General features: G+C 37.0%; 1 protein-coding gene across 1 annotated transcript in view; it reads left to right on the forward strand.

Annotated features, from left to right (window-relative positions):
* The window catches only part of CFAP47 (cilia and flagella associated protein 47), a 359,639-nt gene that overhangs the window by 183,253 nt on the left and 162,061 nt on the right, over window positions 1-14,325 (forward strand). The window contains exons 38-39 of the mRNA XM_032474648.1: window positions 8,289-8,359; window positions 9,658-9,803. Coding sequence (XP_032330539.1) covers window positions 8,289-8,359; window positions 9,658-9,803 — 217 coding nt within the window. The remainder of the gene's footprint in view (window positions 1-8,288; window positions 8,360-9,657; window positions 9,804-14,325) is intronic.

Genomic DNA, 14,325 nt, shown 5'->3' on the forward strand with positions numbered 1-14,325 from the left:
GTAAATCCTAAAAGCAACCCATCCTGGTAGATTCTACTTTCTTTATACAGAGAAAAAGAAGTTCAGAAGTGTTAAATCACTTGGCTGAGGCAGTCCCACTCACAGGTGCCAGACAAGGGTTTTAAACCCTGTCCTGGCCCCAGAGCTAGAGTATCTTATACTTCTGAACTGCCCCCTACTGTCTCCATCTTCTGCTCATCTCTGCAGGAAAACTGAAACAGAAAGGCCCAGTGTCACCTTGTTTAACCTCAGCTGGGAACTTATGTGACCAGCCACTGGAACTTTCCACCCCTCTGCACATGCCCACAAATAATTGTGAAAGCGCCATGGGTATTGATTTTGGGGTTACAAATCAATTTTCATAAGGAGGTGAATTTGCAAATACTGAGTTGGTGGATGATGAGGATTGACTATGTAAGCTTATTTGACCCATGTTATGAGGTCTGTATTTAGTTTAGAAAGGAACTTTGACTTCTGAATAGAGAAGCAGAATTTTTTAAAAGTTCAATTGCTTGATATGTCTCATCTGTTTTAAACTGTAGAATAGCTATTTAAAGTGAAATAGAATAAAACAAGGTTACAAAGGTTGAAGAAAGTCTGGCAGGAAGAAAATACCAAAGAAATGCTTGTATATGTTGACCATTACTACTGTGTTGTTAGTTTATTTTATGCCATTGTCTCTGTGTAATACTTGACAGCATCAGTATCATCCTTTTAGATGCAAAAACATTCCAAGAAGCAAGAGTTTGGCAATGCTGATACTATAGAAATTCCAATGTTAAAGACATCAGAACCATTAAAGTGGTTGTTCAGATCTTGCTAAGATTGAAATGAATGTAGTTTATTTTCTAAAAGTGTATTGTATTTAAGCCAGTTGTTTTAGAAGATTATAAGGATTGCATTTATTAGAAGATGTTTGATTTCTTCATAGGTTTTTCTGTGAGAACAATTGTTAAAGGAGAAAACGTTTTTGTCTGACTGAATTTGTTTCATTGAATGCTAATTTCATTCTTAACTAAGGCATTCAAAGTCTTCCTTTCACATTTTGCTTTAATGAACAATAAAGTGTGAATTAATACATTGTGCTATAAGGCACCATTATAGATACCATAGAAATAGAGTATCTTAGGCATTTCATCTTAATTTCTTTGTAGTATGAAATGCTAGTATTGCTTAAAAAAAAAAAAACCTTCAGTAAACAGTTCACCTGTACTTTTTTTTTTTTTTTTTCTCCAATCCCTTGCTTCTTGATCAAGAAGTTGCTTTGTGGTCCCAGATTCTGCCTGAATGGCTTTGAAAATTTTCTTCACATTATTTGAGAATAATTTATAGTATCCCATATTAAACGAGAGTTAGATCTCAAAGAAATGCTGTAGGTATCCGTGAGCACAAGTAACTCAAAGTTGGATCCTTTAATTGAGCAGCCCAATTGACTCTACTTTCATAATTTGGAATGCAATATAAAAATTCTGGATCCCAAATTTTAGCATGGTTTTTATTCATACACTATTCTGGAGTGGTTTTGATTATACTCAAAATTCTAGAATTATTGAAGCCGTAGACTCTCACATTGCAGGTAAAGATGCCTTTTTATGTTATGCATCTCAAATCAAAAACAAAATAGAATGAACAAGTATGAAAGCACTTATAGTTTAATTTTGGGAATGAAGGAAACTTTGGAAATATACAAAATAACTCCCAGTGCAGCATGAAGCATCGCTTAAGAAGTATGTCTGCCACAGTCTCAGACTTTACTGATCATTATTTCTCATACGGTCTCTTCCCATTGTATTCATAATACTGTACTTTCTTAGTTCTTCTCTCAAACCTTCCAGTGAGAAAAGAAACATAAAGATGCAGTGATATTGAGTGTTGGGTCAGGGGGAACATGATCCAGTATAGAGTGGTCATACTTTGGCAGATTAGCTCTCAAAGAATAACTCTGAGCCTTTAGTTTAAAGGAGTGAGGATTTACTCCATATACCTCTCCCAGATCAAAAGCAAGGGTGAGACTGACAAAGGCAAAAGCCACACAGTTCCTCAAGGAGAAGGGCTGATTCTTGGTTTGTCCTTTGAGCACTGATGTGGGTTGAATACTGAGCCCCAGATTCATATGTTGAGTTATGATAGGATAGCCTCAAGTTTGCCAAAAAGGCTGCCTTTCTGACAGTTCTGAACAGGTTTATTAGAAGCATGACTGTGGCTCCTTCTTCTAGGGTCTTGACTCCTTGTTGTGTGACACCTCTAGGCTCCAATGCATGTTGCAGGTGCATCTCTATTCACCTTCAAGGGGCATCCAAAGTGTCCAGAACTCCAGCAATCACATCCATGTTATAGGCAGCAGAAAGGAGGAAGCAAAAGGATAAGAGTGTGCCCTTTGTCTTTTAGGGAAGCTTCCCAGAAATACCACGTAGCATTTCTGCTTGTAGCCCACTCATCAAATCTTAATCAGATGAGTGAACCTAGCTTACAGGAAGACTGAAAAACCGCCCTTCTCCACATATACATTAAAATGACATGAGGATTTTGTCCAGGAGGAGGGCAGGGCCAGTGGTTACTGGGATAGGGAGCCGACAGTTTCCACCATGAGGGGACATGAAAGGGAGTTTTACCTCCAGATAGCACAGCGTTATCTCATATTCCATCAGTCTTGCTTCATCAGCATAATGAGGCCTTTTTATCTTTAAATATGTATGTCTTTATATACACACACACACACACACACACATCTCTTAATAAAACAGTACTTAGCAGTGTGACACATCCTGTTTCTCTTAAAGATCTCCTTACTGTTTGTCTTAAACAGATTTCCAGACAAATAAAATTTAAGAACATGCTTTTTATTTTATTAAGAAACATGCATTTTTTCCTTTTTTAACTTTTTTTTATTTTTTAACTTTTTTTTATTTAGTTATAGTCATTATACAATGTTGTGTCAAATTCCAGTGTAGAGCACAATTTTTCAGTTATACATGAACATACATATATTCATTGTCACATTTTTTTTTTTCGCTGTGAGCTACCACAAGATCTTGTATATATTTCCCTGCATTTTAAATTGTGACTAGAATGGAAATCTGGTGCAGTACCTCTCTGATTAATTTTTGTATGTAAGACACTATATAATAAGCATTACATTGTCTGAGTAGAACCCTGGTCTAGTCTCTAGGTTTAATCATCAAGGTAATATAAGAGAACAAGAAAATGTTTTTAAAAATCTCCATAAGCTAACTGGATTTTTTTTTAAGCTTTTTACAAATATCCTTTTTTCATCTTTTTAGAGACATGATAATAGTGCACTTCCCCACTGATGTTGAAGTTAGACATGAACACATAACTTAATCGGCCAGTGGCATGTGAGACGTGCTCAATGTTTTTTGTTGGTTTGTTTTTTGTTCTATTTAATGGAGGTACTGGGGACTGAAGACCTCATGCATGCTAAGCATGCACTCTACCACTGAGCTATTACCCTCCCTTGCCAATGTTTTTTTTCCCAAGTGGCAGCTTTAAGACCCAGTGAGCAATTTTTCTTGTCCCCTTTCCCTACCACAGTTATTAGAGAAGCACATATAGAAATGGAGGCCTCCTTCACCAAGGATCTCTGAGTGTATCCTCTCCCCCTAGGATGGACATGTAGTGTAAGCAGGAAATAAACTATTGTGTTAATCCACTGAGCTGTGGGGTTGTTACTGTTGCCTGACCTCACATGTACTAATGGATACTCCTCTTCAGAGTCACTTCAGTTAGTATCTCCCAAATAATAAATTATCCCTTCTCAAATGAGTCATCAAGTGCTGAAATTATCTTTCAGGTGGCATAAAAAAGGATCGCCTATTAAAAACTTTCAAACGTCTCTATAAACTTGTCTTCTTAAGCAACAGATACATATAAAACAACACATTTGCAACCACATGGATGAGAAAACTTTATACTCATCACTCGTATTTTACTTTATGGGAACATGATCCACGTGCATAAGCAAGAGCAGTGAAGAAGTTTTTATTCTAATTAAGTCCCATGGATTGTCAGAAAGGATCAGGACAGGAGACTGATTTTAGCCACACTGTAAGATTGAGTGATGGCTCAGCCGTGTTCAGAAATGAGCACTTTGTAAATAATTTCGTACAGTGATATGATTTGCTATTTTTTTCCAACAATAGCAAATTATTTATCATTGAATAAATTCTTAGTAAGTGGCACCTTAAGCATTGTTCTTAGTACTGGAGAAATGTTGGGATAAATAAGTCACAGATCTGGCCCTCAAGTTGCCCACCATCAAGCCGAGAAGAAACAAAAATCTACACAAATGGAAATAATTATACAGAGCAGAATGCATTCAGTTGTATATGTTACCCATATATATATATTCATATATATATCCATATATATATATATATATATATACACACACACACACACATATATATATTCATATATATATGTGTGTGTGTGTATATATGCGCTCTGTGAGCTAACTGGCAAGGAATATCACTATGCAGATATTATTGCGATCTTCATGGAAGAGAAGATGTTGAAGGGGAAAAATTAGGTCCTAATAACTTTTTTCTACGCATACCGCATGTTCTCCTTTATCATATACAAACTGGGATCTGAAGTATGAGTACTATCTTGATGGCAGAATCTAGAGCAAGGGGAGGACTTTCCTACAAGTATAGAAAGAACATAGGAAGAGGGAATTGAGGCAGCATCGGAGGAGTGGAGGACAGGCAGTTAAGGGGAAGTCTACGGCATATGCTTATAAATATGGACTATAGTGTCAGCATGGGAAAGTGTGAACTCAGGTTGAAAAGTTGTTGAAGTGTTTATCATTCTGCTTTGTACTTCTTTCTTGTAGAACTGCTTTGCATGGCCGACTGGATACTCTATGAACTTAGGGGTTTCATCATTCATACTTGTTCCCAGAATAGCTTGGCTCAGAATAGCCACCCAAATCAAATAAGGCCCTGGTGGAGATATATTTCTGAGTCTTGATTCTTGCTTAAAAAAACAAAAAAGCTGGGTTCTGGAGAGCCATGATTTTAAAATATTTCTTTCTACTACACTGAATAATTAGTAACAATTAGAATTAAGCAAGTCTCTAAGGAAAGCAGAGTGAATCAAAAGCCAGATATGTATACTAATAATCTGTCATGATCCTCTTGCTTTAGATTTAGGGTTTCATACCTGGTTTTAATGTCATCAGGCTCTTTGGCAGTCTGATTTGAAGCCTGTTCTACATCATAAAATAGTGTTTCATAAATACATAAAATAAGATGCAAGGATTACAGAATGTCTTAATCTACTTAGGCTGCCATAACAAAATATCATAGAATGGGTGGCTTAAACAACAGAAATTTATTTCTCACAGTTCTGGAGCCTGGGAAGTCCAAGATACCAGCAAGCTACGTTTCATTCTGAGGCCTCTTCTTTTGGCTTACAGGCAGCAGCCATCTCACTGTATGCTCACATGATCTTTTCTTTGTGAATGCAGAGAGAGGTTAAGATCACTGGTGTTTCTTTGTATAAGGACTCTAATTCTATCTAATCAGGGCCCCACCCTTATAACCTCATTTAAATTTAATTACCTTCCAATAAGCCCTGTCTCCAAACGCAGCTATTTGGAGAGTTAAGTCTTCAATATATGAGTTTAAGGGTGACAGTTCAGTCTATAGCATAGAGGAAATAAAAGTCTAGTAGATTATCAAAATATTTTAAAAATTGTAATATATTAAAATACTTCTTCATTAACACAGCACATAATAAAATCTACTGGTGGAGATAACTACTATACTTTGAAAGTAGTAGTGAAAGTAAATAATAGCTCAAGATATGTGCAAGAACTGAAATGTGCTATAAATGTATCTGTTGATTGGTGACCAAACCATAGTGTAGCTAATACTACTATGGTTTGGTAGGTGACCAAACCATAGTGTAGCTAATACTACTATGGTTTGGTTTAAATTGCTCTTAAAAGGTAGTGGAAATCAATATTGGAATTTTTCCCCATTTAAATTCAGAGATTCACTCTGTTCTTAGACCACAGGTTAGCACCCCTTGCTTTAGAGACTTCTCAACTGTTCATGGCCAAAGTAGTACAAAAAGCAGCAAACATTCCATTTTAACTGCCCTCCAGATGGCCAGGAGGCCCTTTTTTGACAAACTCCTGGACACATGGAGGATGGACTGAATCTAAAAATTGATCCTCTTATATTCCTTCCTATGATGTGTAAAAACTAGTGTTGAATCAGACAATTTGCTCTTTGGTTTGGATGCAGCCCTGAGTGCCAGCCCAGAAGTATGAAAGCTTATACTAAAGATCTTCCTTCCCTGTTGAAAAGGCTTGAGTAGGAGGAAGTCATTCTTGAGACTGACTTATTCATGCCCTGAATAGAACCAGTTCAGTGTCATTTTGATTACATTGACATTTCAAGAGCTGTGTGCTCCTATTACAGAGGAAAAAGGAATGTCCTCCCTTCACACTTTGTGAGTAGGTTCTACTCCCTGATTTTGGCCCATTACTAAGTTAGCAGAAAATATTCCATTGCATGATCTATGTTGTTTTGTATAATTTTCACCTCTTTTGATGCTGCTTCTTCCTTAAGACCAAGGCTTTAAAATGCTCCTTCTGCCATAGCTTCAGCCGTAATCAGTGAGCATCTAGGAAAATGATGGCAATGGATTGAGGGAGTAACAAAAAAGTAAATGCGTTGTTTTCTGTTCAGTTTTTAGGACATGCAGGATACTGGTTTTGTAATTAAGTTGGGTTTAACACCAAATTTCTAGACTCAAGAATTTTGATCAGGTAAAATAGAATTGTCCTGACCCAGATTACTGTATTAAGTTATTTTCTGGTGAAAAAAATCTGAATTAATCATCATAATCATTAGCTTTGTGAGCAAGTCAATAAAATTCTTAGGTCTGCAGTTTTTTTTAAATCTATCTTTAGCATAAATTGTGCAGATAATTTTTCTGGGTTTGAGACTCTCTTTTGAGGATGAGGCAACTCTGATTTGTTCAGAAGGCACTTTCATTAGCTGTTCTCCAACAAAACAGGTAAAGAAAAGAAAAAGGAAATGAAGCCTAAATTGCTCTGCTGTTCTCTTCACTATGAAAAAAAAATTGACTAAAGGGCTAGTAATTGCAAGTATTGAGCCAAATGAGATGTGGAGATTATCTGAGGATTTTAATCAGCTCTTCTACCCAGAGCTCCATTATCAAAGAGATGGCATCAGAGTCGTATATTGAGAAATAAGCATTCTTTTTTTGTTCTTTCCACCCTTTGTATAATCTCTCTTATAAATGCTGAAATATCCATCTACTATGTCTATTATAGCCTTCAAGTATCTATCCAATGCTTAAATTACATAAAATATTAGAAGTTCTTTTTAAAAGGGGGGGCTATTACTTGAAGTGCTAATCAGAGTTCCTGGAGTAGAAGTAAAGTAAAATAATGACAAGATGTGGTAAATAACCTTATTAAGAATGTAGTGTAAAGAAAAGATAGTGTTTGGAGGAAAGGAATGTATATGGTTGGAAGAGCATTACTTAGAAATAGTGTATTTTTACAGTATCATATTCAGACAGAGCAGCTGGCAAGGTGAGAAAATATGGGGTTTTTATATTCTCAGAAAAAATCAAACAATATCTTAGAGCCCAGATACTAATTGATAGCAAAATAATAATGAATACTAAGAGGAGCAACTTGGAGAAAATTGATGGGTCCTGGACGATGTGGAACCTTTCAAGGGAGGCACTTGCTTCAGGCTGTGATCTGCTAATTAATTTTCAGAGCTGCAGCAAGAGATTAAACAGCTGCCCAAGTCTCATGCCTTTACACAAAAGAAGCCAGTATGGAAACATTAAGCTTAGAGAAAAGACTTTCTCAAGAAATCAAGTTCTAAAACCATTTTTGGAGAGACTACCTATGTTGTCCTCAGTTGAGACCACCTACTTTCGAGTCTCGGGATTTGGGGTTTTATTATTTTTGTTAGTATTGTCAAATGTTTACTTCTTTACAGTATTTGAAAGTAAAAATGAATTGTGTTTACCACATTTTTTAAAAAGCAATGGTGAAAATATGGATGAGTGTTAGTTTCCTTTTTCTTATTTTTAAAATTTCTAAAATGATATAAACATAAAAATGGTATCTGAAATACATCTGTGGTCTTTGCATATCATAGTGTAGATAGCCATAATTTTTAGTAATCTATAAGATTGAATTAAGATAGAGTATTGTTTTTGGGTTTTGTTTGTATTGTTGATGTTGTTTTTCTGTCTACTTACGACAGTGGTGCTGTGAGTAGCGGTGAATGTGACGTTGCTGAAGGCTCTTTCCATGCCCCAAATGCCTTAAAAACCTGTGAGTGCCTCATATAAAAGCTTTTATTTGTTTTCATGTCTTATTCTTATGTATAGAGCATCATATGAAATGAAATATTCAATAGTTAGTAGTGATGACCAGAGACAGAACAGCAGGCTCTGGGGATTGCTGGCCCATTGGCAGGCTGAGGTGTTGGTCCTCAGCCCTTTCTGTTCATGACCCTTTGGAAAACTCTGTCCACATCTTGCCTTTCACTGCTAAATCTTAGCTTCCTCACCTACACAGTGAATGTATTTCAATAAATGACCTTTATGTTTCTTTCGGCTTATTCTGAACTGGTTCAACCTATTTAGGTGACAGGTATCACCATGTTTAAAATTTTAAGGAGAACACAGATTTACGTTGTTTTTTGAAATAACTCTAGATTTAGAAAATATGGATAGAATGGTGGATAGGAAAGTAGATATAGAGATGTTCTGGTTATCTCTAGCTACAGGAAAAACACCCCAAGTGTAGTGGCATTAAACAAAATGTATTATAATTATTATCTCTCACACTGAGTGGCTGACTGGCCTCAGCTCAGTGACTCTTGTTCAGTGTCTTTCATGCAGTGCAGTCAGACTGAGGGTGGGGCTCTTGGCCTGGACACTTACCTGGGGCCTCTCTAGATGGCCTAGGCTTCTTCACAGGAAGGCAACGTGGTTCTAAAAGTAAGTGAACTAAGAAAGAGAGATGATTAGAAAGAAGTTGTGTTACATTTTCTGCTCTAGGGTCAGAAGTCACACTGCTTGATTTTGCTCCATTCCAACATATATTCCTTGGGATAAAATCACTAAGACTGGCCCACTGTATCCCCACATTCAAGGCAGTCTTGAGGAATTTGTGAATGTATTTAAAAAACCAACAGAGAGAAAGAAAGATAGATAGATAGATATACACAGTCTTTTATTTCCAGTTTAAGTTGTCTGTTACATCTGTGATTTGAATAGTCACTTAGTTTACAAAAAAAGTTGAAGATTCTAGGATGACCTCTTTGCTATATATATGTATATAATATATATCCAGGCTCATTTTAAGCACTAGTGAAGTTCCTTTTGTTTATTAAAGAATCTTTTATAAAGGGTCATAATTATGCATTTTTATTATATCAGGCTTGGGCGGGGTCACCCATACTTTCATTAACAAATAAATGCATCATCTTGTAATTGTTTGTGCTAGTGCTTTGAGCACTTTTTAAATTCATCCCCAAACTTTAATCACTGAATGAAACAGCTGCTTTGTTTGAACAGCACTTAATGAAATGATATGTCAACAAGCCCTCATTTATGTTTTGACAGCGATTAAGTCCCATTTCATCAAAGAATTCTTCTGCTCTACACACACTCTTCACCTGGGACCGAAAGGGACTTCCAACCTGGAGCTCTTCTTTCTTCCCTTTGACATGCACACGCGCTACTGTGTCATCATCCTCAGCAACAAGAAGGTGAGCACAGAGCTGTGTTGTCTGCTTTCATCACAGGCTGACACTTTAATGGAATAACCAGTACAGGCAACTTGAAGGCAGCTGAAGACTCTAGAAATGTAGATGGCAGTTTCACTCCTCTAGTTGCTAAACAAAGAGCTTATCCTCAAGAATAAGCAGAGTTACACTGGTTGCAGGTAAATTTTAGAATGGCTGGGTAAGGAAGTCCCATGGGAGCAGAGCGGGCGTGTGCCTACCCAACTGTGCCCCGTCTGTATTAGTTATCTCTGGTTGTGTAACAAGTTACCAAACACTGTCAGGCTTAAAACAGCACATTTTTATTAAGTCACATTTTCCATGGATCAGAGATCCCGACATGACCTAGACCAGTCCTCTGTCTAAGGTCTGTCTAGTCTTCAGTCAAGGGATTGGCCCATGCTGGGCTCTCCTTGGAAGTCACTGCTTCTAAATTCTCTTAGGTTGTTAGGAGAATTAATTTCCTGGCTCTGGGATCCATGCATCTTGCTTCTTTAAAACCAGCAAAGAAGAGAGACAGAGAGAGGAAGAAAGGGAGAAAGGGAGATGGGAGAGGGGGAAGAGAGAGAGAGAGAAACAAAGAAGAGAGTCTACAGAGGAAAAGTTTTTTGGTATAAGCCTTTTCCAGAAAGATACTGCCATGTGTTGACCTGAGGAGGGAATTTATTACCCAGGAGATCGCCTCAAATATGTAAGTTTTATATCAGTTATGTACTATATTGAATGCATATGCAGTGAAATAATGGTAATTGGAAAGAGGTATTTTATTGACTTGTTGTCTATAGGATCATTTACACATGAGAAATAGTCTAGCCTGTTAACTATGTAAAGAATAGTTTAATTTTACACTGAATTACCACTTAAGAGGGAAAAATACGCTATTTTATAGTGATTCTACATTTGTTTTTCATTTCTTTTATAAAAAGAATGTAAGATTTCACTGAATCCCTCTATATAAAAATTTGTAAAAAAAAAAAAAAAAACTTTAGTATGACCAATACTTTAGTAAAATGTTTCACAATCCCTTTTTTATATCAATTTATATTATAGCCCTAGAAAATACTAGGGTTAATTCTCAGTAGCATAAAAAAGAGGATGATTTTATTCTCTGAATTAGACTATTTGACTATTAATATTTACTTCCATAAATTTTATCTAAATTTATCAAAATATAATTGCCCTTAACCTAGCATCTCAGTTTATTAAAACACGCCTTTTGATTACATATATTTTGTTCTTGTCAGAGAAAATATTAGGAAAAGCAATAATCGTTAAATTATATTGCTATCAATTGAGAAATAATGCCCCTAATCAAAAGTATTGCATTGAATTACAATTACTTAAGTTGGGAAATACATCTATTAATTTATGCATTCAATTTTATTGCTAATTATATTGAAAAATGCAATTACATGCTTAAATAGATAATCAAACATCCAAGTCCACCTAGTTAGTGCCTGTTCTTATTAAATCTGTGATAACTGTCTTGCCATTAAAAACCACCTGTTGAAACCTATAAAGTAATTAAGCCTCAGTTTGATAACTTTCCATGTGTAAAGCAGAAACATTTCTACTAAAACTGCTATCAGGGGTATGTGATTTGTTTCATTTTGGCTGTTCCATTTGAACTTTCAAATAAAGAATGAAATGATTTATGTAATAGCTGTTTGAAAGTAGAAACGGTTTAACAAAACTTCCATCAGTGTTCATAGAAATTCTTGGATTAGGGAAAAACCTATAAAAGCCCTGAAAATTCATGGTATCAAATGCTAGAGATCCAAAGAGATTTCTGCTCATGTGTGGACGGGATAGATTGAATGGAGGAACCTGGAACAGAATCATGCCCCAGTTTTAAAGGAAATGCACTTTCTGGGAAGAGGGGTTGACAGACCCCCACCCACAGCACACCAACACTGCACATGCAAAGCCGTGTATTGACATAATCCCTGTCTTCATGGTGGTGCCCATGTAAACATCCCCTCTGAATAGTCCTGGATTCCCACTTGGCATTTCTAAGATTGTCCCTATGAGAGAAGCAGGGGCGTCAGGCAGGGGTCTTTGACATGGGGCCTCGGTTAAGAGTGGGTTCCATTTGTAGCTGTTTGCTGTGGCCTGAGCAGCCTTCTTCCACCAACACGTGAGCCTTTTTATTGAACCAAACCAGACGACTTCTCTCCCCTGTAGATTTATCTTCCAGTCCTTCATTGTCCTTTTCTGTCTATGAAATTTGGTCAAAACAAATAGAAACCAAAGGCGAGGTATTGCTGCCTTGAGGAAGTAGGAGCCGGCATCCCTGAGCACCTTAAGCAATGCAGATTGGTCCAGGCCCACACCAGGGCCCCATACACCAAAGAGAGTGTCAAGTGTCAGCCTTGCCAAGTCAAATCAAAAGCTGAGAGTGCAAGGGTGCCCCGTCCCAGGTTGAAGACCCTGCAAGGCCTTCTTGTTGATACATAGTTTACCACAATTTAGTCTAAGGCTGTGCCATACCAGTGGTTGAATATATTGCATGTCACTCTGGCCATCTCCCTGAGATTTGCATAAGTAAGTGGAACCTCTCACTTGACTTTTTGCAATGTTACTCATTTCATTCTTCTTTCTGTCTCTGCTGATGCAGAGATTAAGCTGGCAGTCTCTCATATATATTTGTAATTATTCTATAATCAGTATGCAGCTTTTTCCATCATAATTAATGTACAGACTTTAATAATATGGATTTTTGCTTAATTTTACTGAATGTAAAGGTAAAAACATTATATTATGCTAAAACCTTTATGTAGTTTTACATTTAGGCATATGAGCTTCAGTTTAATCAAAGTTATTTTTATAGCTAGAGGGACAGAGTATTATTTGTAAGTGGTTTCCTTTATTTTCTGTGACTTTTAAATGCCAGCCACATTTCACTCATCCTTTGATTTTTCATTCAGTTTGTTACAACCACTTTTTTTTTCCCTTTGGGGTAACTACACTCCTCTCCACAGGCCATACCCCTGAGTTGTTCCTGATGAAACACAGAGAAGATGAAATCTCATCCGTAAACACTTTGAAACATTTATTAACCTCAGGATGTCTATTGGCAATATGGGGGCAGGTTAGGTGAACTTTAAAGTCTATCCGTGCAGTAAATGTACACAGAGTTACACATAGCTTGTGCCCCTTCACACTGCAAGGCCTTCCCCTCTTCACCCACCCTCCTTTCCCCTATTATTGTGAAACCGTCATCCTACAATAAGCACTGCAGCCTTTTTCAAAAAAACACGAGACTAAAATCTGAAAAAGAGAATTTTGTACCCAGTGGTAGTTATTTATTCTTGAGGGTCTTCTCTGGATTCTTTATTGATGCAACCAGCCAGTCTGTAAAGATTCCGCATACCTCTGGGGTACCAATATGTCAGCTCCACGGGACTCCACTGTAAATGACATGGAGAACATGAGAAAACAGTAATTCCTATTTTCCCAAATCCATGTTAATTTCATGTACCCTCTCATCCTTTTGTTTTTATTGAGATATAATTGACAGGTAACATTGTTTAAGTTTGAGGTGTACAGTGTTGGTTTGATACATTTATGTGTTGCAATATGATTACCACCATACATTTATCACAATCACACAATCCTCATTTCTTTTTTTGTGTTGAGAACAGTTAAGATCTTGACTCTTAGCAACTTTGCAGTTTATAATAGAATATTGTTGACTATAATCACTATGCTGTGCATTAGATCTCCAGAATTTATTTATCTACTAATTGCAGATTTGGAACCCTCTCATTCTTGAAGGAAACTACAGAATATGGAGAATGGCTTATTGCAAGTTTTAAAATTTGAAGCAGTCAAGATGTATTCTCAGTAATTTCATTTTATTATTCTGTTCACTCCTCCCAACACGGTTTAATTCCACCTGTATGAAACCAGTTTTCTAGGCATGGAGAGAGTGAACACGCAGAAAGGGCAGGAACACTGAACTCAAGGGAGTCACATTCCAGTGGAGAAGACAGACTTGCAGAAGGCTGGCCCAGCTCACACAGAAAGTTGGTGTTCATTTGAAGTAGGCGTTCCCTCCAGGTGGTAGAAAAATGCTTGCTGAGCATATAGCACACTCATAAGAGTTAGAAAAATGCATTCCTTCTTTCAGTGGGTGTAGCCATGTGCTGGGACAACTGTGCCCTCAATAAGATGCCCCTTGCAAGACATACTTTTTTCTTGTGCACACAGTGTACTGGAACATGTCCACTTATTTCTATAACACAGTCAGACAGAGTGTGACCATTTCTAGACTAGAGGGAAGAATGCATAGCAGAGGCAGGGATAATTGATTAATAGAGGAGTTTGGTTAAGAAGGATGAGTAGAAATTTGCAAGTCAGCAGAATCTGGGCAGAGAAGTATGCTCAGGAGAAGATTCTAAGAACACTAGGCGAAAGAGCTAAGCTTGAAATTTCATGGGTACTTGAACTGCAAATTCTGAGAATGGAATGTTGAAAGTGACAGAAAATGGATTGGATGGATAAG

This window comes from Camelus ferus, chromosome X, assembly GCF_009834535.1.
Source record: "Camelus ferus isolate YT-003-E chromosome X, BCGSAC_Cfer_1.0, whole genome shotgun sequence".
Lineage (NCBI taxonomy): Eukaryota > Metazoa > Chordata > Mammalia > Artiodactyla > Camelidae > Camelus > Camelus ferus.